This window comes from Camelus bactrianus, chromosome 8 (genome assembly GCF_048773025.1).
Source record: "Camelus bactrianus isolate YW-2024 breed Bactrian camel chromosome 8, ASM4877302v1, whole genome shotgun sequence".
NCBI classification, from domain to species: Eukaryota; Metazoa; Chordata; class Mammalia; order Artiodactyla; family Camelidae; genus Camelus; species Camelus bactrianus.
In genome coordinates, this window is record NC_133546.1 from 59,504,066 (window position 1) to 59,530,002 (window position 25,937).

General features: G+C 40.1%; 3 protein-coding genes across 4 annotated transcripts in view; all 3 read left to right on the forward strand.

The window, feature by feature from the left end:
* Window positions 1–1,419, forward strand: part of CASP8AP2 (caspase 8 associated protein 2) — a 44,477-nt gene extending 43,058 nt beyond the window's left edge. Inside the window, exon 12 of the transcript XR_012508731.1 lies at window positions 1,383–1,419. The gene's annotated coding sequence lies outside the window, so the exon portion shown is untranslated. The remainder of the gene's footprint in view (window positions 1–1,382) is intronic.
* GJA10 (gap junction protein alpha 10) lies at window positions 1,399–17,367 on the forward strand. The gene is made up of 2 exons (XM_074368632.1): window positions 1,399–2,835; window positions 5,898–17,367. Exons 1-2 carry the CDS (start codon window positions 1,399–1,401, stop codon window positions 5,934–5,936), a joined length of 1,476 nt encoding a protein of 491 aa, XP_074224733.1. The 3' UTR covers window positions 5,937–17,367.
* Window positions 17,368–17,859: 492 nt separating this feature from the next.
* MDN1 (midasin AAA ATPase 1) overlaps window positions 17,860–25,937 on the forward strand; it is a 140,073-nt gene continuing 131,995 nt past the window's right edge. For both annotated transcript variants that reach the window (XR_012508730.1, XM_074368618.1), the window contains exons 1-2: window positions 17,860–18,170; window positions 25,277–25,503. Coding sequence is in view for 1 of the 2 variants with exons in the window: in XM_074368618.1 (XP_074224719.1) it covers window positions 18,069–18,170; window positions 25,277–25,503 (329 nt within the window). In the remaining variant the exon portion in view is untranslated. The remainder of the gene's footprint in view (window positions 18,171–25,276; window positions 25,504–25,937) is intronic.

The window sequence follows — 25,937 nt, forward strand, 5'->3', positions numbered from 1 at the left end:
ATTCTTCATTCCATCTGGAATTTATTTTTGTGTTTGGAAATAAGTAGGGAAAATATGTGTTTTTGAATTGATATTCATTTGTTGTTTTTTACTTTTTGTCCATTTTATATGTTAGTGGGAACATAACATAACTTTGTGACAGTACTGTGAAGGCTGGACGAGGTATCTTGTTCACTGGTGAATTCTCTGGCATCCAGCACAGTGCCTAAGTGATAGTAAGATTTTAGTAAACATTGAATGAACAAATTATGAAAGGAGAGACTTGTTTACTTATCTGTTTTAACTTAATAACACTATTGTTTTTCCTCCACCTGAAAGTCTTCCACATGTTAGAATCTTTAACCTATGAAGTATTTTAACCTCATTGAATCTTTAAAAATAATGTTTTTTTCAGGGTAAACCCAATAATCTATTCATGTCAGATATGCCTTGATTCTTTCCCAGCCCCCAAGCTTGCTAGAGAAGCAGTTTATACTCACTTTTCTTCTAAGTTAGCAGAGCTTTCGTGAAAACCTCCTGTTCCATATGTGGCTTTGTAGATGTAATCATATGTATTATTGCTGGTACTGTTTCTGAGTCTGCTTAATCTTTATTGCTACCCTGTGCCAGTTCCTGAGGATTTATTTAGCTGATTTTTGTTTTCTTTACTTGTACTTTCAGTCTTGCAGCGGGAGCCATTGATAATATGTAAGGAAGATCTCTTTTGTTTTTCTGATGATGGTTTTTCCAGTGATAGAGTCAAGAAACTGAGTTTAAAAAAAAAAGACATTTCAATCCACTATTATTTATTGGTACCTTCACATGCAAAGATCAAAATGCTATAGAAAGTGTTTCTTTCTGCAGAAGGAATACCTTTTCAGGAAGGGAACATAAGACACAACTATTGCAAAACTCATTTTAGGCACAGTGCCAAGTGAGCAGTATAAACACTAATGTGCAAATTCAGGAATGGGAAAAATCACTCTGACTTGGGGTGGCTAAGGAAAACTTCCTGGAGGAGTTGAGACATTTAAGATCATGTGTGATGTATGGTAAATACAGCATCTCATATGTTAGAAAAATGAACAAAATTGTGGAATGGAATGCATTGTATGATGGCCAGTGAATATATATACTAAGATGACTGTGTAGGAGAGAAGAGAATAGGAAGGTGATTGGGGCAAATTGAGGAGAGTCTTTAGTTTGTTGCTGATGTTGTTGTTTCGGAAATATATTCCTTAGAAATATCCTATTTCAGCAAGCATGGGCCATAAATACTAGGACTGGAAAGTCCTTCATAGTTTTATTGATATGAAGAGCGAGCCTGCTGTATTGATGAGCCTGTGTCTTTATATATTTCTTCCATGGGTGCTATTAACCTTGCCGTTTTCTGTATATTTCAGGCATTAGTCTCTTACCATGGGGGATTGGAATTTGTTGGGTGGCATCCTAGAGGAAGTTCACTCCCACTCAACCATAGTGGGGAAAATCTGGCTGACCATCCTCTTCATTTTCCGAATGCTGATTCTTGGTGTGGCTGCTGAAGATGTCTGGGATGATGAACAGTCAGCATTTGCTTGCAATACCCAGCAGCCAGGTTGCAATACTGTCTGCTATGATGATGCTTTCCCTATCTCTTTGATCAGGTTCTGGGTTTTACAGATCATCTTCGTGTCTTCTCCCTCTCTGGTGTATATGGGTCATGCACTTTATAGACTCAGAGCCTTTGAAAAAGAGAGACAAAGGAAAAAGTCACAGCTTACAGCCCAAATGGAGAATCCAGAGCTTGAATTGGAGGAGCAACAGAGGATAGATAGAGAACTAAGGAAGTTAGAGGAGCAGAAGAGGATCCAAAAAGTCCCTCTAAAAGGATGTCTGCTGCGAACTTATGTCTTACACATCTTGACCAGATCTGTGCTGGAAGTAGGGTTCATGATAGGCCAATATATTCTCTATGGGTTTCAAGTGCAACCCCTTTACAAATGCACTCAACCTCCTTGCCCCAACGCAGTGGATTGCTTTGTATCCAGGCCCACAGAGAAGACCATTTTCATGCTCTTTATGTACAGCATTGCATCCATCTCTTTGTTCCTCAACGTACTGGAAATACTTCATCTGGGGATCAGGAAAATCATGAGGGCACTTTATGATAAATCCAGCAGTGGGGACATTGAGGATGAAAGAGGACATCCATTCCATTTGAAAAAATATTCAGTGGCCAAGAAGTGTATGATTTGCTCTCCCTTCCCTGAAAGAATCTCTCTACTTCAAGCCAACAATCAACAGCAAGTCATCCGAGTCAATGTACCAAAGTCTAAAACCACGTGGCAAGTTGAGACCAGCCAAGTTGAAGTAGACCCTTGCTGTAGTAAGAAAGACTGGGCTGAGAAGGATCAGCACAGCGGACAGCTCCATGTCCACAGCCCATGTCCCTGGGGAAATGGTGCTAGAATTCAGCACCAGGGACAGCAACCAGACCGGTCTTCCTTTGGCCTGCAGAATGCAATGCCCCAGTCCTGGCTAGGTACAACAGTGGCTCCTAGACATTGTCAATCACATACAACAGGACCGTGGGAGCAGCCCCAGAACCGGCAACTCTCAGGGGAGCCTCTCACAGATTTGCACAGTCACTGCAGACACGGCAATGGCAGCATAAGAGAGGGCAAGGTCTGGACAAACAGATCTTGCCGGGGCAGTCGCAAGGCCAGCTTTCTGTCCAGATCGCTGTCTGAAAAGGGGCAGCTGTACAGTGACTCAGGAAGCTCCAGTTCTCGAAATAGCTCTTGTTTGGGCTTTCCACATCGGGAAAACAGTCCCTCGCTTCTGCCTCCAGCCACTGGGCGCAGAACATCAATGGTAAGTAAAGACAGACAGCCTGACTGCTCATGGAACTTTCACAAGAGGTGTTCCACTCTGGTCACTTCTTAGCCTTCTCTTTTCTATTTTTGTGTGTTTATAGGTATGTGTTGAGAGAGAGGGAGAGGAGGAGAGAAAGGTTAATATATGGAGAGTTAAATTCACTGAATATATTCAGTTAAATTCAATCATAAAATAAACTTACTGAAAACTTACTGTATATCAATTAATCTTATAAGTGCTGGGTGTATAAATGAATGAAATACCATCTCTGCTATCAAAGGGCTCAATGTATGGATGGGAAATTGGACAGGTAAACATGTAAATGTGATCAAGTGTAAGGTGCCATGCTAGAGCAGGTGATGGGCAAAGGAGGGAGAGGTCAGGTCTTTGTGGATGGGTCTGAAAAAACTTCATAGTTGAAGTTACTTTTGAACTGAGCCTTGAAAGATGTGATGAGTTTCTCTGAACCTGGGAGGACTGGAGTGCATAGAAGAAAGCCATCCTAGTAGAAGGAGGACACAGACAGAGGCTAAGAGGTGTGACATAGCAGGGCTGTCTGGGGGACCATGCATGTCTGGAGCACAGGGTAGTAGAGGAGCTACAGAGAGAGAAAAGACTGGAGAATGGGGCATGGAGGCCTTGCAGGAAGGCGTTGGAGAACCCATTAAAGGATGTGCAGCAGAGAAGTGACTGGATCAGAGTTGCACTTCAGAAAATTCTTTCCATCAGAGTGTGGAAAATGGATCAGAGGAAGGATCATTTGTAACCTTGAGTTGCCTTTGTCTCACTAAGGAAGGAGGGTGTGCTCCATTGTTTCAATAGCTCTGGCATTTTAAAGTCATATATATGTATTTGTTGATAATTTCACAAAGACTAAAATCACTATTCTATGGACTTTTATTCTGTTCTCTCAAAGACCACTGTGGGGTAAACATTCCCTAGCCATTGTGAGACACAATGGATATTTACTGTAGATCCTTCTCAGTTCTGGGGGGGGGGGGATGACATAGGCTTTACCCATAGTTCCTAACAACTTTTTTCCATTAAAAAGAGAAAATCCCCCAAGTTAATAGGGGAATTTACCAGTTGAGTTCACTTGGTTGAGCTAACACACTTACCTTTTCCTTTGTTTCATTCTTTGTGTTAATAATGATTGACTTGATTATAAATCAATAAAAAAGTTAAAAAAATAGTAATGATTGACTCCCTCCACCCCAGTTTCATATCTCTTATGAGTTTAGAGATACTTTGTTACTGTACTAATGCCGTACTTTGAGGAGGAATCATTCTACTTAGATTTTTCCTAAAATGCTTTTTTCCCCCAAATGGATACTCATTTCTTGTCAGTGACCAGCCATCTACTCAAGAGACTATGTTTAAGATTATTGTATAGCCAGGAGGAGGGTAGAGCTCAGTGGTAGAGTGCATGTTTAGCATGCACGAGGTCCTGGCTTCAAGCCCCAGTACCTCTGTAAATAAACAAACAAACAAACAAACCTAATTACCTCTCACCTCAAAAAAAAAATTTATTGTGTGGATACTTGGAACCCTGTACCAAACTATAGCAGGATTCTCAACTCTGGCTTGAGTTAGAGTCACTGAAAGCTTTAAAAAAATCTCCATGCCCAGGACCCATCCATCAAGATCTCTGGAGGTGGGATCCAGGATCAGCATTTTGAAAATTCCCTTGGTGATTGCAGTGTGCAGCCAGGGTTGAGAGCCACTTGCCAGTAGCCACTGCTTCTTGTCTGCATTTGTGAAATCAGAATGACAATTTTCATCATTTTCTCCCCCTTGTACCTCCTTTCATGTGAGAGGATTGGCAGAGAATTGAGGGAGGAACAGCAGTATTTAGTTGAAGCAGATTTTCTTAATCTCAGGTTATCTTTTCGGAGAGACCAGCCATGCTGAGGAGCCTGGAGAAAAGATGAAAGGTGACGGGCCTCCTTTATCTTTTCATCTTCCTCTTCCTTCCCTGTTTATGTCGCTAGGAATTACAAATAATGCCTTTGGCCACAGAGCTTTGCTACTTATGGTCACTTTTTCCCAAGCCTCTTACAGAGTTGACCAGCCACTTCAATCCCCAAATGGTGGGAAGATTTGGAATTGAAGTCACAAATGTCAACTGCAGAGCACTGTGGCTGACACATCATGCTTCCTACAAACAGAGGGACCTTTCATTAGAAATTAGCACAGCAAACAATGGATTGTGATCATCCACTTTTAATACATGGACTGTAAACAGCTTCTTACACTATATTAGGTCCCAGAGGGCAGATTTTTAGGCCCCAATCAGATAGATGCATTCTTTTTTTTTAATTGAAGTATAGTCAATTTACAATGTTGTGTCAATTTCTGGTGTACAACATTATATTTCAGTCATATATATTCTTTTTCATTACAGATTACTACAGGATATTGAGTATTGAGTCCCTGATTGTGGTCTAGACACTGGCATGGGCTTCCTCACCGTAACCCTGTGATTATTCCCATTTAAGGATAAGGAAATAGATGACTTGTCCAAAATCAAAACAGGGACATAAATTAATGTTTATTGAATGAGTGAATGGGCTAGAATTTTATCCCAAGCTTGTCTGACTCCTGTATCCCATTGCTGCTTCCTGCTCACTCTGCACAAGGCAGGGAGTAAGTTTAGCATATTTTTAGGATAGATTATTACAAAATGGAACTTCCACATTTTAATTAGTTTTCTCTTCCATGTTATTGCAAAGTCAAAAATTCTGGTTAATTATGGAGGGGACTGATGGAGCTTAGGAAGCAGTTGGCCTTTTAGTTTTAGACCTGGATTTTGAACCAAACAACCACAACTGGAGGAGGAGATGGCAGGTGGGATTCAGATCTTTCAGAGCAGCACCATCAGAGAAAAGAACCTCTTACACAGATGTTCATCTCTGGGGCAACATCGGGGGAAATTGTCCTCAGGAGGTTTTGTTTGGACTCAGTGTATTTGTGACACACATAGAGTCTCAGCTGGGTGGACAGGACTGGCTTTTATAAGCCCTTTGAGTCTGTTTTGTTTTGTTTCCTATCTCTTTCAGAATATGCTTCTAGAACTTTCATCTATAATGAAAAAATAATGCATGCATGGAGTCAGAATATTGGACCCAGGAGCAGCGGGCATCTGCGAGAAAAGTTGTGTGTTTGTCAGCCCAAACTACAGGAGGAAATGCAGGCACCATCCCCTCCAGAGCCACCGGCCAGGCGATGGCTGTGTACTGGGGGATCCCAGCTGGGCTCTCTGACCACTGGGGACAGCCTCTCACTGCCTGGCTTGGCCACACTGCCTGAGGCCAGCCTGACACCAGGGAAGCAGTCCACACCATCAGAGAAATTCTTGGGGGCAAGAACTGCTGCCCAAGGGGAGTGGGGGAAGAGTGGAATGTGCTGCCTTCTCTGCCAGCAGCCCGCTCTGCAGCAGCAGCAGGCCTTGAACATGGATACAGAGCATGCCAGGAGTTCTGCCAGCAACGTGGGCTCAACATGCTTCTTGTCTGTACAGGGGAGGTTGGTGAGGAGCTTTTTATTTTCTTCCTCTCATCAGCTCATTTATTTCTTGGGGATGAAGCAGCTGGATGTTCTTAAGATGCCTCGCTGTAAAATATTGAGTACAACATTGGCCAACACTCCCATCGCATGACTTTATCCTTCTGCTGTGATCCAGCGACATCAGTGATGATGCCATGACTGTGGGCCAACAGGTGCTGGTGGGATTGCATTTTGGACTTCCAGGGGAGGGACTCAAACTGGCACTGCTTCCTCACCTTCAGCGCCCTCCCAGTTGTCCTGAGCCATCCAGGGGAGGTGCACCAAAAAGTGCTTAACACTTCTTCTAGAGCACAGAGGCAGGGGGGCTGTGTGATGTGCACTAACTATACAATCTGTATGGCTGGTTGGCTGGTTGTTACTGTCCAAGTTCTGAGAGTCATAAAGGTGGGTTCAGTTCCCATGGGAGAAGCCAGGTAGCTCCTGCATCCTCCATCCCATGGCCAGATTCCCCTATCCCTGGCCACACACCTTGTTTAATAAACACTTCAAGTTATTAGGAGAGTCAGTTCAGTCCAAAGACACAAAGCTCTGTGTCATCTATATCCTGTTTTATCCTTTTACCTTTATCCTGAGATAAAATCCAAATTCCTTAGGCTGGCACGTAAAGCCTTCACAGGCTGATCCCTGCCTCATGTTTGTTCCCTACCTGTCCCCTAGCCTGTCCCCTAACACAGCTGCTTACTGAGTAAAGCAGATTGCCCTCCCAATGTGGATGACCATCCTCCAATCTGTTGGGGGCCTGCACAGAATAAAGATAGAGGAAGGATGAATTTGTTCTCTCTCTCTTTGATCTGGGATATCAATGTTCTGCCTTTGAACTGATACTTACATCATTAGCTCTATAGTTCTCAGAACTATACCTCCAGCTTTCCTGAGCCTCTAGCTTGCAAAAGGTAGATTTTGGGGACTTCTTAGCCTTCATAATTGTGTGAGCCAATCAATTAATCATATCTATATCTATCTGTCTATGAAATCTATTGTGTCTGTCTCTCTGGAGAACCCTAATACCCTGGGATGTTGCAGAAGAGAGCCCAGTACTGGTTGAGGCTGGTCATGCTCCCAGCCCAAATGGCTCCTGAGTCTTCTCTGTTCCCACTTGCAAAGGTGGAAATGAGGTGTGGAGATATGAAAAGGTGTGTGATCTTTCCTGCAGTGAGTTGGTGGAAGAGCCAGTGAAGACCAGGTAGATGAAAATGACTCCAGGCCCAAGCCCAAATAGGTACCATTTTAAGGGCATACCATATTCCAGCTGCTTAAGACACATCACCCTGTCATTTCTTTAGCTCTTTATTCTGTGAATTCTGTTGATTGTCAACCCTGTGCTAGACATGGAGCAGGGCGCTGGCTCAATAAGTAAGCACTGTTCCCTGCCCTAAGACATTTTACTGAATGACAGGTAATTTACCTCAAAACTTGGGAGCTTCAAGGAGGGGATACCAACCCAGTGGGGTGGGAGGGAGAGGAGTGCTTTTTAGAGGTAGAATACCTGAATTGTCTCTTAGAACCTGCAGGAATCTGAGGTGCCGGTAGGGTCTCTAGCCTCCAGGGGCAGGCCCTGCACCGTTGACTGGTGCGGAAATAAAACAAAATCTAGGGATTTGAACTTGATGCCTAGACCTTTCCTCCTGTTTGTCCATTTTAACAGCTTGCAACTGTCATAACAATTTATTGCATTTTTTTTTTTTCACAAAGACCCCATTTGGGAGAATGTGTTCTGGAAGGATACTGGCTTCCTAGATTCTCTCCCAACCACCTTCGCTTCTGAAGAGAAGTCAGTCAGCCAGATAGCGTTCCATGTAGTGGAAACTGGGAAAGAGTGGAGGGTGTGCAACCACAAGGCATTCATTGTTGCTAGAGCATAAAGTGCAAGGTGAGGCTGGAGAGGGAGGCCAGGGTCAGAACTTGAAGGGCCATATATATGTCAAAGAGTTTGGAATTTATCTTTAGATGATGAGGCCTGGGGAACCACCGAAGGGTTTTAAGCTTGGGGTGGTTGTGATCTGATTTGCTTTAGTAAGATCTGTTGGCCATGAGAAGGAGGATTTTGAGATGCTGTTTCAGTGATCCAGGCTGGAGAAGATGAGGCCCTGAGGGAGATGGTAGGTAGGCTAGGGGATTAAGTTTAGAATATTTTAGAGATTAAAATCAACGAAACTTAGCAATTGATTGGGTACTGGCTTTAAGCATGAGTGCTTGCTTATGGCATTCATCAAAAAATATTTATTGAGCACATAGCATATATTCCTCAAAAATAACTAAAGATTTTCTGCAAAAATATCTCCTAGGAAAGAGTGACCTTATTGTTACTAGTACTCTTTTAAATACACATTGAGTATAAAGTAGTGATTGGTTTTAAAATGTTTGTTTGGAAAGACCTCACTGCCAATTTGGTATGCTTACAGAAGCCAGTTGAAGGGGTCAGTATTTTTTTTAAGGAAACAAAGTACTGTAACACAGTCCCATGCTTTATGGAGTCTGAACTCACAATTGCAAGCAAATGTTGCTAAAGTAATTTCTGAAGAAGATGGCCATGTAGTCTATGAGGTGAAGTGTTAAGGAAAAAATAAGTACAGTGAAAGAATGGGGGAAAATATACGTATATTTGCTTGTTTTTGCTTAACAAACTCTTGAAGGATAAATTAGAAACTAATAAAAAGGATATCTAATGGGGGAAGTAGACTGGCTTGAAGCCACCATTTAAGTATTTTGATATGCAAATGTGCATGACTTTTCTTCCTTTTTTAATAGCAGCCTTATTGAGTTATAATTCACATACCATATGTTTCACCTATTTAAAGTGTTGAGTTTGTCTTTTATAATCTTTTGCTTTTGAACTATGGAAGTGTTTCATTTATTAAGAGACTGAATTAAATTAGAAAGAAAAAAATGCTAAAATGGAAAAATGAAACTAAATATGTAAACAAGAGAAATACAGCCACAAGTCGAAATAATTATTTTAGCTGACATTGAACACACTGTTCTGACTGCACATCATTAGTAGGAAATATTCTAAGGACAAAAAGAACTGCAAAGATACCTTATACTTCATGCAGTATTTTTAATATTAGTATTAACATCATAATTTTGAAACTATTTTATGTATATTGTAGGATAAAGACATAGATAATGTTAATTTTTTAGGAATTAAGATATTTAGTGAAAGAGAAAAGAGCTCCAAACATATAGTCAAAAAAATAAGGGGCAAACTCCTATACTATTTTATGTGAATTGGAAATGGCAACATGAGCTTATAATTTTTAAAAACACATGTTCCTTATTTCTGTTCCTTAAAGGGTCTGGAAGCAATGATACCCCAGTAGCAATTTGTTAGCACACCTAAGACCCAGATCAGGATCTCTAAATATTATTTCCCACTGACAGGGAGATCTCCCGCTGGCACTCCCCACTGTCTGAACAGTTCAGCTCCTAAGAGCAGAGAAGCAGGATGAAGAAGGAGGGGAAGTATATCTAAGGGAACAAGTGTGAGACACTCAATATTCTGAATGTGGATAAGTGGCTAGGGTTAACATTTCCTGTGATAGCATTATATATAGTTTAAAAAAATTCTCTTACTCAAATAATTTATATGAAAGTGCTCTGGAAAATTCTGTTAGGAATCTCAAAAAGTGGATCTGGTTGTGGTAAATAAGGATGACTACAAAGTACATGCTATTCCTCCATTGAGAAGTGGAGTCTAATTTCCAGTGCCTTGAATCTGGGCTAGCTTTAGTGACTTGCTTGGCCATAGAATGCAAGCACAGTGATGTTCTAGGACTTCCAAGCCTTTGCAGTTTCTATCCAAACTTCTTGGATCTCTGTTTCTCTCTCTCCTTCTCTCCCTCTTTCTCTCCCTCTCTCTCTTCTCAACCCCAAGCTGCCACGTAGGCATTCCAGCTTACAGATCCAGCTAGGCACAGCCTTCTAGCCATCCCTGCCAAGACACAAGATGTGTGAGTGAACCCATCTTGGACCCTCCAGACCAGGCCATCTACTAGCTCAGTACCACTGAATGCCTCAGACAACATCTCATGGAACAGATGAGCTGCCACCTAACCCCCAAATTGTGAAATATTGTAAAAATGGTTGGTGTTTTAAGTCATTATATTTTAAGGTAGTAACTTGTTACACAGAATGAAATCACTGGAACAGTAGTGGTAATGACAGAACAAAATAATGTAGTTTTATTAAAGTTGTTACATGAAATATGAGAATGGGAAGCCAGAGGAAGACATTAATGTTTGATGAACTTAAATTAATAATCACTCCCACTTACAGAGTATAGTTAATTAAATTCCCTTCAATATTTTAAACTCCATTTATAAATGTAATGCATTTGATTTGTTTTTCAAACACTTCATATTTGTAGGACAAACACAAAAACCCTGACAAGTAAAACATTCCTAACTACCTAAACATGTAGTAAATCCTCAAGTTCTCTCACACATTTTAATATTTTTTACATTAGTCAACTTCTTTTATTTTTCAACCTAAAATCAAAGGTCTATGAATACAGTGAATTTATCAGCATATCAAAGTAACATATCCACCTAGAAAAGGGAAAAAAAAAGATCTAAGCCAAGGAACCTTGAAACACAGTATATATATGTATATATATCCTCAGTTTAAAAAGAAAAGCAAAGAAACCAACAAAAAACAAATTTTAAAAACCTGCAAACACATTGTAATCTCCATTTAGTAAGTTTGTTGTTTACAGTGGTATAAATGTAGCAATTCAGAATTATATTGTATGTATTGTAAAATTGAGAAGTGAAGACATACATTGATTATTTTGGGAGCCAGAGTTCTCACTATGGGAAGAGGATGATACAGATATGGAAAGGAGGAAGGCAAGGAAGAATCCTGCGGTTTGGAATTGGATTAGAGGTATCAGTACAAACTTATGATTTGAATATATATTTCTATATACACATTACATATATTCATATTTACTAGCTCTGTTCTCTGAAAGCAGTGACATCCCAATAACAATGCGCCCTCATAGTATACAGATCTTGGTCTCTAAATACTATACCTCATTAAAAGGAACTCCTTAGAGATGTGAATGATCCAGGAGTGGGGCAGGAGGGGAAAAAAGATGGTCCTGAAATACCTTGTTGTACCAGAAAGTAAAGAAGTATTCAGAATATCAGGGGGACATGCACAAGAGCAAGTCCTTGTGGGCGAACCCTCTGAAAATGTTTGCAAAAAATCATGAATTGGTACATTTTTCTGGGGAAAATTTCCCTGGCTTTCAATAAGTTGTTGAAATTGGCCATTGGGCAATTATCTTCCTTATTTATGATTTAATTCCAAAGAGACAGCTCCAGGTTCTTGGTGGAAAATTCCTGAGTTGTGAAACCGGCAAGAAGCTTAATTTAAAAGATTTATATACATCTGAAAGAGAGAGAGAAATTCTAAAAGGAAAGGGGTGGGGTGGTGAAGGGGAAAGAAGGAATTTTTTCCCTTTTTTTCCAACAGGGAGAATTAAGACTTTAAATTTGTATTTGCTCCTGCACAGTTTATAAGGAGACAGGGAAATCAGATAATGCATCGGTTTCTAAACCAATATATTTATTTTATAATTCACACAAGTGATTTAATTAAGTAAATTGCTCCTGGTTTTCTCAGTCATCTAAATACCTGGAAGGAGCGAATATTTATTAAATGCCTATCATGTGTGAGACACAGTAAGTTAGTGCTATGTGAGACAGAAATATGAATAAGGTACTTCCTGTGTTCCAGGAGTTTTTATTGACTGGGAGACAGACACAGACTCAGAACTTTTAAAGAAAAATTAAGGCCTAGGAAAGTTTAGTCACTTAACCTAGGTTACAGCTGGTTAGTGGAAAAAGCGCAACCTTAATGACTCAGGTTCTTTGATGCTGGTTCAGCACTCTCTGAACTTCATGTAATACTTATGCTGTCCTAATGGGGTGCTAATAATTTCTTGAAGGCAATAACTAGAGATTAAGAAAGAGAGCTTGGGGGTGGTTGAGGGTGATGAGGAAGAAAGAGGGCTTAGGAGAAATGAGAACTCTTAACACTAGTTGTGTCCTGAAGTCTGAATCCACAATTTTTTAGTTTTTATTTGCATTTTCTGTATTCATTATTTTACAACCTTATATACTGTAAAACAAACAAACAAAAAGTACAGGTAAATGAAACTTATTAGGTAAATTCATTGTAACTGCCACACGGAATAGAACTTAGAAGCTTCCCCAGAAGCCCTGTCCCAATAACAGCCCCTTTTCTCCTCCCCCCAAAATAATTATTATCTTGACTTTGAGTAAAAACTTTCTTGCATTTTGTCATCGTTTTATTAACCAAGTGCATATCCCTAGGCACTATAAGTTAGTCTTGCCTGTGTTTTAAAAATTTGATGTCTTGTAAGTCTCAGTCTTAAGTCATTTCTTTTGCTGTAACAAAATACCATAGCTGCCTTCTGGCTGTATCCTCCCATGGCAGAGAGAGAGGGTCTGGTTTCTTTCTCTTCTTGTAAGGGCACTAATCTCATCATGAGGGCTCCACCCTCATGACCTCATTTAAACCTAATTACTTCCCAAAGGCCCCACTTCCACATACCATTATTTGGGGGATTTGGGCTTCAACATATGAATGTTTAGGGACACAAACATTTAATCCACAATAGTCTCTTATAATCATCAGTCTCCCCTCCCATACCTTTCCTTTCCTTTAAATTGATCTCTTAAAAAACTTGATTTTTTGACCTGTAGAATCTCCCAACCTTCTGAGCTTTGCTGATTACATATCATGGTTCAGTTTAGCATATTCTTCTGTCCTCTTTATTTTCTGCAAATTGGCAGCTGGTTTCAGAGATTTGATCCTTTTGACAAGACTATAGGTGGTATTATGTTCTTTCATCAGGAGCCACCTCAAGTCCAGGTTTTCTTGCTCTTGCGATGTCAGCAGCCGTTGATCAATTGATTAATTGGGTGTTGCAAAGAGGTAAGACTCTAATTCTGTCAATTCTTTTTTATATTAACTGGAATATTTCCATGAAGAGACACTTCACATAATTTATTTGGTTACTGTCTGGTTACCCAGTAGTACAATGTGCAATTCATATAAACATGATAAATTTTTTATCTTTTCCTTTTGTATGCCAGCTTTCAAGATTGATTTCTTGTTCTCCAAAGGTAACCAATTTTTTAAAATAGTATTATGTATTCATTGATTTAAACATATACAACAGGTTTCAACTCATTGCAATTGTTGGCTGTACTGAAGCTCAAATTGTACCATCTTTGGTTAATGGGAGCCTCTTCAAGCTGGTATTGTAGGGGAGAGAAAAATCTTTTTCTTCTACCCATTTTGGCTTTACTAGCTTGGGCCCTGTAAATTAGACTAACAAAAGGCAGATTAACAAGAGAAAAACAAGACATTTATTAACATGTGCATTATGCATGTATATGGGAGCACTCACAGATCGGTAGTTCAAAGAGATGGTTAGAACTTGGGCTTATATAGTATCTTTTTTAAAAAAAGAAAAATTTTCTAGAGAAGTGACAAGACAAAGTAAAGAACTTAGAGCTTCTAAGAGTGGCAGATTGTGGAAGGCAAAAATATGGGGAAATTAATGGCTAATGATAAGGGCTAATTTTAGTAAGGTTTGTTACATAGTTTCCTCTGATGCTGTCTCTAGGCTGATAAGGGTCTAGAGTTGTCTCCAGAGATTAGTTTTTGTCTTTCCTGGAAGAGGGCACACTTAATGTCCTGCTTTTAGGCCAATTGGTGGAGGGCAGAGAGCTTTTATGCAGGCATAACTTGTTTTATTTTGCTTCACTTTATTGTATTTCACAGATATTTTGGCTTCTTCAAACTAAAGGTTTGTGCCAACCCTGAATTGAGCAAATCTATCAGCATCATTTTTCCAACAGCATTTGCCCACTTAGTGTCTCTGTGTCACATTTTGGTAATTCTCACAACATTTCAAACTTTTTCATTATTATTACATTTGTTATATCAGTCTCTGATCATGCTGAAGGCTCAGATGATGGGTTAGCATTTTTTAGCAATAAGGTATGTACTTTTTTTTAGATATAATGTTATTGCACACTTAGTAAATAGACTATAGTGTAGACACAACTTTTATATGCACTGGGAAACCAAAAAATTTGTGTGACTGGCTTTATTTCAATGTCTGGTTTATTGTGGTGATCTGGAACCGAACCTACAGTATCTTCAACATATGCCTGTATTTGTTTCTCTCAATTGCCTTCAACTCAAGAAAACTTATGTACCTTTTAGACAAAGAAGCAATAAATTTGTGAAGAAATGACATGACAAAAGGGATTTGTGCTAGGGATAATAAATTGTAGGGAAGTGACCAGCAGATACATGAAGGACAAACTAGTTGAAGATCATGGTTACTTCAGTAAGTTTGTTTCTACAGACCCATTTCAATGTTGATTACCAGTCTCTGGTGATAAGGATGTTCTTCTATTGCTGATTCAAGGAAGGCACATTTCTCATGGGAAATTTTATGGCCTGTTTTTAGGTAGAAAGGGGGAGGGAGGCAGAGAGCCCTCCTGCATCTCTGTTTCCAAAGGGTCTTTAGCTCAAAATAGTCAATGTGTCATAGTTGAAGAAATCAGAGCTAGAGAAGTATTGCCCAGAACGTATTGGGTCCTATCCTGCTGTGATATTTCTATCACTGTCAAAGTTAAATCTTAAGTCAATCTAAAATATTATGTGATATAAAACATAGCACACAGGTGCCTTGTGTATCATTTGTTTTTGCAATGTTTTGCATTTAACCTTCCCATACGTACACTACAGTTCATTCTTTAATATATTCTAAGACATCTGCTTATTTATATTGAATATAGTAATTCTTATATTAGTTACTTTGGTGGTAAATTTTTAAAAATCTCAATATGCTGGAGCTTGTTCATGGAACTGTCATCACTGGGTTTATGGAAAAATTGATTTTTGGGGTGTGGTGTATGTATACATGTATGGGGTTGCATACAGATTGGTTAAGTCATTAAACAATGGTTACTGAGTACCCTTCTCAAAAAAAAAAAAAAAGTCAATGTGCCAAAGTGGCATGTTTTGGGGTGATGTCTGGAAATCCTTCATGGCTAACTGACATGTTTTGGGGTGGCATAGTCTGCTGCCTTTTTGTACCTGAGTACCTTTGAAATGACCCTAGTAATCTTTAAAAAATATTATTTTACATTTTATTATTGAAATTTGCAAACATATGCAATAGTAGAAGGATGAGCCTATGGACTCCTATTAGCCAACATTCAATTTCAATAATTACCAATATACTGCCAGTCTTGTTTCATCTATACCTTTGAGATAGGAAGATAAGAGTACAGCCATTTTGGAAAAGGACTGGGGAATGGCTATGGGCAAAACAGGCCTTGCAAGCTAAGGAACAAAGGCCCTGGGGCATGAGTCCCAGAGACAAAAACCAGGCTCTAGGAATAAAAAATTAACTTTATCTTTGTTATACTAGTTGCCACAAGACAAGAAGCTCAACTATAAATCTTAACCTTATCTGTTCCTGTGCTTTCTTGCAGAAAATTCTCATGCATTTCTTTCCCCTCACAGCTATTCCTAATAGCTACCATGGAGCCACCTGCTGCTGATCAAAGAAGTTTGAGGATCATGAAATGAATCTTCCCTTCTGTTATGAAAGCAACTCACCCCTTCTACTCTGGGAGCTGGCACTTTTCCCCCCACCTTCTCCTTTGTACATAAGCTCTCTCTTTTAACAGAAAGTTTTGCTTGCCTTAGAGTCTTGTGGAAGCAATATTCATTCCCATGGTATTGCTGTCCAAGAATCTGGAAAAAATCATGTTTTTTTCCTTGCTGATTATTATTAGCATTATTTTTAGTTTTCTTGACGCATTATTTTTAGTTTTCTTGACGCATGATTTACGTAGCATAAAATTCACCCATTGTAAGTGTGCGATTCAATGATTTTAGTAAACTTAGTAGTGCCACCATCACCAATTCAGTTTTAGAACATTCCTATCACCAAAAAATGATGCTTCACGGTTCTCTGCAGTCAGTCCTCTCTTCGACTCCTATACCCAGGTAACCACTGACCTTATCTATCAATTTAGTTACTTCAGAGCTAATTTAGTTACTCCTGCTGCTGCCCAGCTGAAAGTCTTGGGATTTCTCTTAACAGTCATCCTGAGTATCCTTTTCACATTTTTCTGTGTTGAATCTCTCACTTCCTAGATTCCATATCTTCCTCTTTATTGGTTTATACCCTCATATGGAGCAGCACTTTTCAACAGATTCTCAAGAACGGGTATACAGGGGAGGAAAAATAATTTCCCTCTACTCTTCTGAGTCTTTTCTGAAAGCCCTGTAATAAAAGACAGATTAACAAAAGAAAAACAAATGGAAGTATCATGTATACTTCATGTACACATGGACAATACCCAGGGAAAGAACTGAGTAACTCCCCAAGTGTGGGTCATTTTTCATCTACTGTGCTATGACATGTCAGGGAACCCTCTCAATCTTCTTGGAAATTTAAAAATATTATTTATTTGGAAATAAATTCTGCCCCATTTTCACAGTTCACTCGTTGTGGAAGTTCTGCCCTTGAGTTTGAGTTCCCCCAGAAGTAAACTTTCAAATCCTAGACAAAAATTCAAATTCAAATACATTTTTAAAAGGTTGTAACATAGTGTACACTTCCTTTGGAGATCTGCCCATGTCAGTACAGGAAGATCTACCCCTTCAAAACACTTTATAATTTTTAAAAGTGCACACATCTTAAATGTACAGTTGACTCGACCCCCCTTCTCCTTTGTACTTATCAGGGTAACCAACACCTGGGGAAAGATAATGAAATATTTCCATCACTCTAGGAGGTTCCCTTAGGCCCCTTGGCAGTCAATATCCCCCAAAAGCAACTACTAGTCTGACCTTGTCATTATTTTGACTTGTTCATGATTTTGATAAAAATGAACTTTTAATTTTATATACTCTTCTGCTCCACTCTACAGTGGCTTCAGAATAATCTATATCCTATAAACCACACTTTATTTCATTCCCAACTGAACACTTATCTCCATTATTTATATTAAGAATGCTGCAAGGGATGTGCTTATTATACTTGTGTGCAAATTTCCATAGGCTAGAGGGGAGTTGTTGGGTCAGAGGTGGCAAATCTGCTTTTCATTCCTATATGATCTTTTTGTGTGTTGATGCAGAAAGAGGCATGCGATTGACGACCACACGTCCCAAGGAGTTCCCAAGCTTCTCTGGCAAAGCTGAACCTTCTGTCTCACTGTCCCGTCACTCGTGGTAGGAACAACGAGTCTCCTCCGATGGCTGCAAGCACTGAACTCGGCTCACAAAAACGCCATTGGCGCTTCGTTCCCAGTCCCGGAACTGCCGCGAGAGTGACGCCCGGCGTTTCCGCTGCCGAAGGGGCGGGGCCAGGTTGCGGGGCCGAGGCCGTCGCGGGCGGATGACGCAGAGCGCCGCGTGCTCCCCCACGTGTGCCGCATCTCTCTGGGTGCGTGCCGAGCGGCCCCGGCGGCGGCCGCCGCTTTCCTCGGGGGCGTAGTTGGTGGCAGCTTCCGCGCGAATACCTCGGCGGCTCCGGGGCTCCGAGCGCGAAGCAGGGAGCTTCGGTGCCTGGCCGGGGCAGAGGGCCCGCCGTCATGGAGCACCTTTTGCTGGAGGTGGTGGCCGCGCCGCTGCGGTTAATCGCTGCCAAGAACGAGAAGAGCCGCAGCGAGCTGGGCAGGTTCTTGGTCAAGCAGGTAAGACCGGGCGAGAGTAGGAAAGCGCCGGGCCACCCCCGCTCACCCCCACGCTCCCACCTCCCCCACCCCCAACCCTGCTGCGGGCCCCGTGGCCCTGCGCGGAGACTCGCGGCTTTAAGGGGACAGGGAAGCCGCGTCTTGCCACTTTGGCCCCTTACCCTAGGGCTGGCCAGTGGCGGAGGCGTCCGCGCGCGTTTGAGGAGCCTGGAAGGAGTCTTTTGTTTTTCTCAGGGGGAGCCTTCCCTTCTCCTCTTCACCGGCTTACCCCTTTGCAGCACTCTGGCTGCGCGCGGCAGACGGAACCTTGGGAAAGAAATGTGGTCGGTTTTTCTGTAATTGAGGTTGCGTGTCTGCCCTTTTTACGTGTGTATTACCTGATGGTGCCGAGTCGAGTCACCCCTAATGGACTGGGTAAATGTTTCTTTTCTGCTCCGTCCGGTCTTTTCGGCCCCCTGACAAGTATTGATTGTGTTCCTGCTGAACGTAAGACACATTGTGGCACTTCGAGGAGTCAGATACATTTGTTACGGTCTCTACCCCCAGGGAATTTAGTGTCTGTATTTGGAGACAGTTCATAAACACACAAAATAACTGAAGGACAAGGCGAGACAGCTAGTACTAAGTGTATGATATTAACCGTAGGAATTATGAGATGAATTAGAGTTTTCTGGGAAATGGGTGCTCTGGCCTTTTAAGAGCCTTCTCTCGTTAACTACCTCCTGTCTGAGTTGAGGACCTTTATCACGCTTTTTTTTTTTCCAAAGTGGCTTTTAAATTTTCTATTCTGCGCTTCCCTCTCAGCACCCCTAATACCTGTGAGATTCTTGAGAGTAGAACATGTTTTTTTCCCCTCCTAACTCCAGTATCTAGAACTTAAATAATCAGGCACAAATGTGCTGAGTACATATTTATCCCATTGCTTAGGAAGCAACGACATTATTTTGGGTCTGGAGCAGCTGGAAACTAACATGAGAGGCATTTCTGTTTGGTGACAGCGTGTGTAGCAAAGGCGAGGGAGGAGTGGAAGATATCCCTGGGGTTTGTGGCTTGTGAGCCCCCAGTGAAGGGAATCATTAACACAAATGGGGAGGTCCAGAAAGCTAATTTTTGGTGGGCTGAACTAAGTAAGGAAAGAGATGATGAGTTTGTATGAGCTGAGCTTGTGAGAGGCTCCTGAATTATGTGTTGTGGCTAGAAGTATTTTTCTATAAATGGGCTTGCATTTAGAGCAGAGATGCTGAAGCTGGGGATCATGGGCCACCAGTAGCAGGGAATCTATTCATGATTCTCTACTGCTGTAACTGGATGCAAAATTAGTTCTTCGGTGTTGGGAGTAAAATGGGGAAATGGTTTGTAGCCTTTATTTTAGAGAATTTGACATGTTGAAGTGTGGAGAATCACTCATGGAGATTCTAAGACTAGTAATGCTACTGGCCTTGAAGGCTACTGGAAAATTCAGTTGAATCAAGAAGATTGGAACTACTTTGCTTCCCTTTTCTTTGCCTCATACTGTCAGTCAGATTCTATCCAATCTGAGAGACCTTTTTGGGTTTATTCCTTCCATTTTCAGTAATAATTTTAAGCCTTTCATTCAGAGAAGTGTTGATTGTGTTATTTTATTTTTCTACTTTGGAAAACAAAACTATTTTTATTGGAAAGCAAAGACTTTTGAAAATTGATTTTCATTGGAGCTTGGGTAAGAATTTTTTAGGGTTGTGCTTCTGTGTTCTTTATTTCAGCTGGTGACACTACCCTCTCTCTATCCAGTCCCTTTTTATAGAGAACTGAGTGTCCTCAACTCTGTTCACTCCTTTTTCTGTCACAGATAGCCAAGTCCTTGTTTTCCTTCCTCAATATTGAATCTATTCCTTCCTCTCCATCCCTACTACCACCACCCTCCTACAATTCTAACTCTTAATTCCAGTTTATGAGTTTTCTTTTCAACACAACCAAGCAATTCTTGGACACTGGCTGGTGTCCTACAATTTAACTCAATTCGCACACTTTATCTGTAGAAAGTGTCACATCCCTCAGGATAAAGGCTCAGCCCTACAAGGACACCCCCCCCCCCAAAAAAAAACGTACACGCAGGTTGTCACCTGTCCTTTTGACCAACTGGCTATTTGCTAGAGCTGATTGTGCCGAGAAGTCAAAGATACATTTTATTTACTAGAACACTAGTTTATTCTAAAAGAGTGTAATTTAGGAACAGCCAGATGGAAGAGATGCAGAGGTCAAGGTTTGTTGGAGAGGGTGGAGCTTCCCTGCCTTCTTCAGGTGCATTCACTTTGCATTTCCATACACTCACCAACTCTAAAGCTCTCCGAACTTTTGAGTTTTTATTACATAGGCATGATTGAGTACACCTTTGGCCATTGGTGATTGAACTCTCAATTTCTAGCCCCTGTGCCCTCCCTGGAGGTCAGGAAGTGGGGCTGAAAGTTCCAGTCCTCTAATCACAGGGTCAGTTCTCCTGGCTTTCAACTCCCGTCTTAGCTGCTTCCCAAAATTCGCCTCATTAACATAACAAGACACCTTTCTCTCTCTCTTCACAAGAAATTCCAAGGGTTTTAGGAGCTCTGCCCAGAATGGGGTCAAGACCAAATGTACATTTCTTACTATATAAATCACAGTATCACATCTTACCTCTTTGATTACTATCTATATTGAGGAAAAGGGAGGAGAGTGCTTAATTAAAAGCATGCATGAGTAAAGGACTGAAGTATGACTGAAGATCAAATCCATTCTCTTTAATTGCTTTTAGGGCCTCCCACAAGTTGCTTGACTCCCTGAAGTCTCAATTTCTTGATGTGCTATGTATTACATATGGTAACTGCCTAATAGTTACAGAGAGTAGTTAAAAACAGGAACTCGAGTCAGATTCTGTGACATGGGTTCCTGGTTCTGCTCCTAGCTTTGTGGCCTTACCCTTTTTTATTCTTCAGTTTCCTTATCTGTAAAATGGGGATAGTAGTACCTACTTTATGGTTGCTGTGAGGATTAGATGGTTAGAATATAGTAAATGCTGTCTATAAAAGTGGTTGCTATTATTGCTTTAAATAGGATTGTTGTGAGATCTAGATAATTCATTTGAGGGGCTTACCACAGTGTCTGGCCCATAGTAAGTAATCAATACATGTGAACTATAATAATAATTTTTTACAGACGGCTTTGAGGTATAATTCACATACCATATAATTCATCCAGTTAAGTGTGCAGTGAAGTGATTTTTGCTGTGCTCACAGAATGTGCAAATATCACCACGGTCCATTTTGGGACATTTTTACTTCAAACAGAAGCCCCCATACAACATTGTAAATTAACTATACTTCAGTAAAATAAATAAGTAAATAAAGCACCCATATCCTTTAGCCATTCCTATTCTGGTCATTTAATATAAATTATCATTAATAAGACGAATCTGAATCTGTCACCATTCTGCATAAAAGCTCCACATTGTCTCCAGAATCAAAATTCAAGCTTTCTAAAATGGTGTATGAAGTGTTGTTTTTGTTTGTTTTTGTTTTTGTTTCTGTTTTTAATTTTAAAGAAATTATTTCTGCCCATCTTATTTCCATTTCTTTTTGAAAAAAAAATTTTTTTTTAATCCAGCCAGGTGGTTTTCAACTGTTGGCAGTTTTGCCACTCTAGGGCAAATCAAGGTACATTTTTTTGATTGTCATAACTTGTGATGGGGGTGCTTCAGGCATCTGGGATACTGCTAAACATCTTTTAGTGCACAAGGTAGCCTTCACAGCAAGGAATTACCCAGCCTGAAATGTCAGTAATGCAAAATTAGGAAAGAAACCCTAAAGATGTGTGCACCTAGTAACAGTATCAAAATACGTGAATCAAAAAGTTACAGACCAATACCACAGAAATACAAACTATCATAAGAGAATACTATGAACAGCTATATGGAAACAAACTGGATAACCTAGAAGAAATGTATACATTTCTGGAAACGTGCAGCCCACCAAGACTGAATAAAGAAGAAACTGACCACTTGAACAGACCGATCACTAGAAAAGAAAGAAAATTAGCAATAAAACAAACCTCCCTGCAAACAAAAGTCCGGGACCAGACGGCTTCACTGGGGAATTCTACCAAACATACAAAGAAGAGCTCATACTGGTCCTTCTCAAACTCTTACAAAAGATTGAAAAGGAGGGAGTACTCCCAAACTCATTCTGTGAAGTCACCATCACCCTGATAACAAAAAGTGACAGAAAAGGAAAAGTAGACAAATTCACAGTTGTAGTTGGAGACTGTTAACACTCTATCCTCAGTAATTGATGGAACAAATACAGAAAATCAGTAAGGATAGAGAACACCTGAACACTGTCAACAAACGTGACCTGATTGACATTTACAGAGTGCTGTGCCAGGTAACTGCAGAATTCATGCTCTGCACATCTGGAACATTCACCAAGATAAATCATATGCTGGGCCATTAAGTCACAACAAATTTAGGAGAATTGAAATCATATAAGGTATATTCAGTTACCCCAATGAGATTAAATTAGGGGCGAAACCTTACAATAATACTGGGGAAAAGATCCCTAAATGTTAGAAGTTAAACAAGAAAATTAAAAGAAACTGAGACCAAGAATAAAAAGGAAAAATCCAAATGATTAAGAATGAAAGAAGGCCACCATTACAGATTTTGTGTAAAAAATTTTATGCCAATAAATTAGAACATTTAGATGAAAGTGTTTGAAGAATACGAATTACCAAAACTCACTCCAGAAATAGACAAAAACAAGATAGGAATAGAATAAAACTTCCTTAAGCTGAAAAAGAGCATCTACATAAACAATCATAGTAAATACAAGAATAGCCTAATTTAAAAATGGGTAAAAAGACTTAAATACATCACAAGAGAAGATGAATGGCCATTAAACACTTTTTACCATCTACCACTCCACCTCCACTAGAATGGCTAAAATTAAGACTGATAATACTATGTGTCGGTGAAGTTACATAGCACCTAGAGTGCTCAAATATTGCTGGTGGGATGTGAAGTGGTATAGATACTTTGGAAAACGATTTCTATTACAGTTAAACATTGAAACATTCCTTTAAATTTTTTTAAAATTAAAAATAAAATTATCAAGTTAAGCATTAACTTGACACCATGTGACCTAGCAATCTCATTCTTCAATAATAAAAAGATTAAGAGTAATGAAAATATGTTCCATAAATCTCTCATACACAAATGTTGATGGTAGCCTTATTGATGATAGCTGGAAGCAGGGCAAATACCTGTCAACATGTGAATGGATAAACAAGTTATATTACATTCATACAGTGAAAAACTAGTCAGTAATAAAATGGAGTAAATTAATACTACATACAACAACATGGATGATTGTCAAAAGCACTGTGCTGAGCAAAAGAAGCTGGACAGAAAAGAGTCCATACTGTATGATTCAGTTTATGTAGAGTTCTAGAATAGGTCAATCTAATCTCTTTGCCTAGGGTGAGTGGGGCTTGACTTCAGAGACCACGAGGGAACTTTGGGTTCGATACTTTAATCAGGGTTGTGGTTACACAGGTGAGTATATACGTCAAAACTCATTAAACTATGTTTTAAATGGGTATGTTTGACTGTGTAAATTATCTGAATAAAGTTGATATTTAAAACATTAAATATCTATTTCCTCTAATGCAGTTTTCCAGATTACCTTCTAAAGAAAAAATTCTTTAAAGATATTCTGGAGTTTTCCTCCCTATCCCCAAATATCCATTTGCTTCACAATGTAACCACTTGCCCAGTTATTTTTTAATGATATCTTTAGAGGCTTATTTTATAAGGATATTCAGCAGTTGAAAATGTGAGGTCATGCCCCTGTGAATCATGACCAAATCTGTTAAGTTTCCTTGCCTCCTATTTTTATGAAAGCCTTCAGGTGGCCTCCTATAAACAGCAGAACTAATACTGATAGAACTTGTTTCGAGATAAGATGGTTCTGCAATCAGTGCTTTGTTCAGAATTAGGTATTTTTATGAGAGAACGCCTTATTAATTTGGGAGACTTTGTAAGGGCTCAGGTGTAAAGTGAACTCTTTTCTGAGCAATAACTTTGGAAAAAATTATTATATTTTTGAATATGGCATTTAGGTTGTGTTCAAGCTGCTCTCTTATAGATACCATCTAGTGTCAGACTCTTTAGGCTATAAATTCATAGCACTGGGCTTGCTGGGTCAGAGGGAATACCCTTCCTGTAATTTAAACCCGCTGTCACATTGCCTCGCAGCAAGAGTTGTACAGGCCTGCATACACATTAGTAATATGAGACCTTTTACACACTTTTCAGTTTTCCTTTTTATGCTTATGGACATTCTGAGCCTAGGCGCCAAAATTTTATGGTTTATTTCATCTTGCATGTCAGAGTATGGCTGTCTACTTTGGATCTGTTTTATTTATTAAAGTCTGAAGCTTTCATAGGGATATATTCGCCTTCATTTTGAGAAGTTGATTTTATCTCTATCCTCAAAAGAGTTTGCGGTTTTGCATACTAAGTGCACTTTTTTTTTTCTCATTTGATTCCTGTTTCATTTCAAGAGCAAAAGAGTTGGAGGAAGCACTGGATTCCCTAGAAAGTGTGATGAATCTGAAACAACTTCTTTAAAAGAAATAAAGATAGATTTATTCAGAGAGATACATACTCCATAGACAGAGTACAGGCTGTTGGTAAGAAGACAAGAGAAAGACCACGAGATGCCGGGGTTGGGTGCTCAGTTTAAAGTAAAAATAGATACACACTCCTTCCACATCGAGTGTGGGTCATCTCAGAAGTTGAGGGAGCAAAAGGCCTGAAACTTAATTTTTTAAGGAAGCTGTCTAGCATTTTACATGGAATCCTGGCGTCAGTCCTTACGCTTCAAACCCAAGTGGACTGAAACTTACCTATGACAGCCTTTACATTAAATTAACTCTAGTCCTCTATTGCAGAAGACCCCCACTACGTTTTGTAAAATGAACTCAGTCATGAAGTCTGGAAATTAGATATTTTGATTCCCAGCTAAGTCTCTCTGTACTTCTGTAGCAGTACAAATGAGTATCATTTACATAGCAACTTTGTTTTGCCTCCCTCTCAGGTGTGGACACCGCAGGATCGCCAGTGTATCTTGAATACCTTAGCACAGTTACTCCTGGATAAGGACTGTGCTGTGCTGATTGGCCGCCAGCTGCGCCCTCTCCTTTTGGATTTATTGGAAAGGAATGCTGAAGCCATTAAAGCCGGAGGCCAAGTCAACCATGATTTACATGAACGGCTGTGTGTGTCAATGAGCAGACTCGTTGGTAACCACCCTGATGTCCTCCCGTGAGTAACAGCTTTACTTTTCATGTTTCTCTTTGTGGTGGTAGATCCTGGTCTCTCCTGGGGAGTAAGGGGGAGTCTGAGCTGAGATGAAGGGAAGAAGGGAAATGCAGAAAGCGGGGAGAGGAATGATACTGTTTTATAAAAATAATCACAGCAGAATCCATTTGTCCAGGTCAGTCCAGTGACCATTTACTAGGTTTTAAGTCTTGGCTATCAAGACAGGTCTGCAAAAATGACCAAGATGTGCCCTCAAGGAGTCTGTCATCTGGCAAGGTATCTATACAAGGCAGATCTAGATGAGTTTTAGCTGAAATTCTCACAGCTTCCACTTTGGTAGGTGAGATTCTTGCTGGAGCAGCTGAAAGGGGTGGCTTACAAGAACTCTAGTATCCCTTCCAGCTTTCTGTAAATCTGTCGAAATCCGAAGTGTGATA

What these genes read in the sequence shown, in the direction of transcription:
- GJA10 (XM_074368632.1), top strand. Translation starts at nt 1,399, where the DNA reads ATGGGGGATTGGAATTTGTTGGGTGGCATCCTAGAGGAAGTTCACTCC. An exon ending in CTGGGCGCAGAACATCAATG is followed by an intron (nt 2,836 to 5,897) that starts GTAAGTAAAGAC and finishes TATCTCTTTCAG; the next exon opens with AATATGCTTCTAGAACTTTC.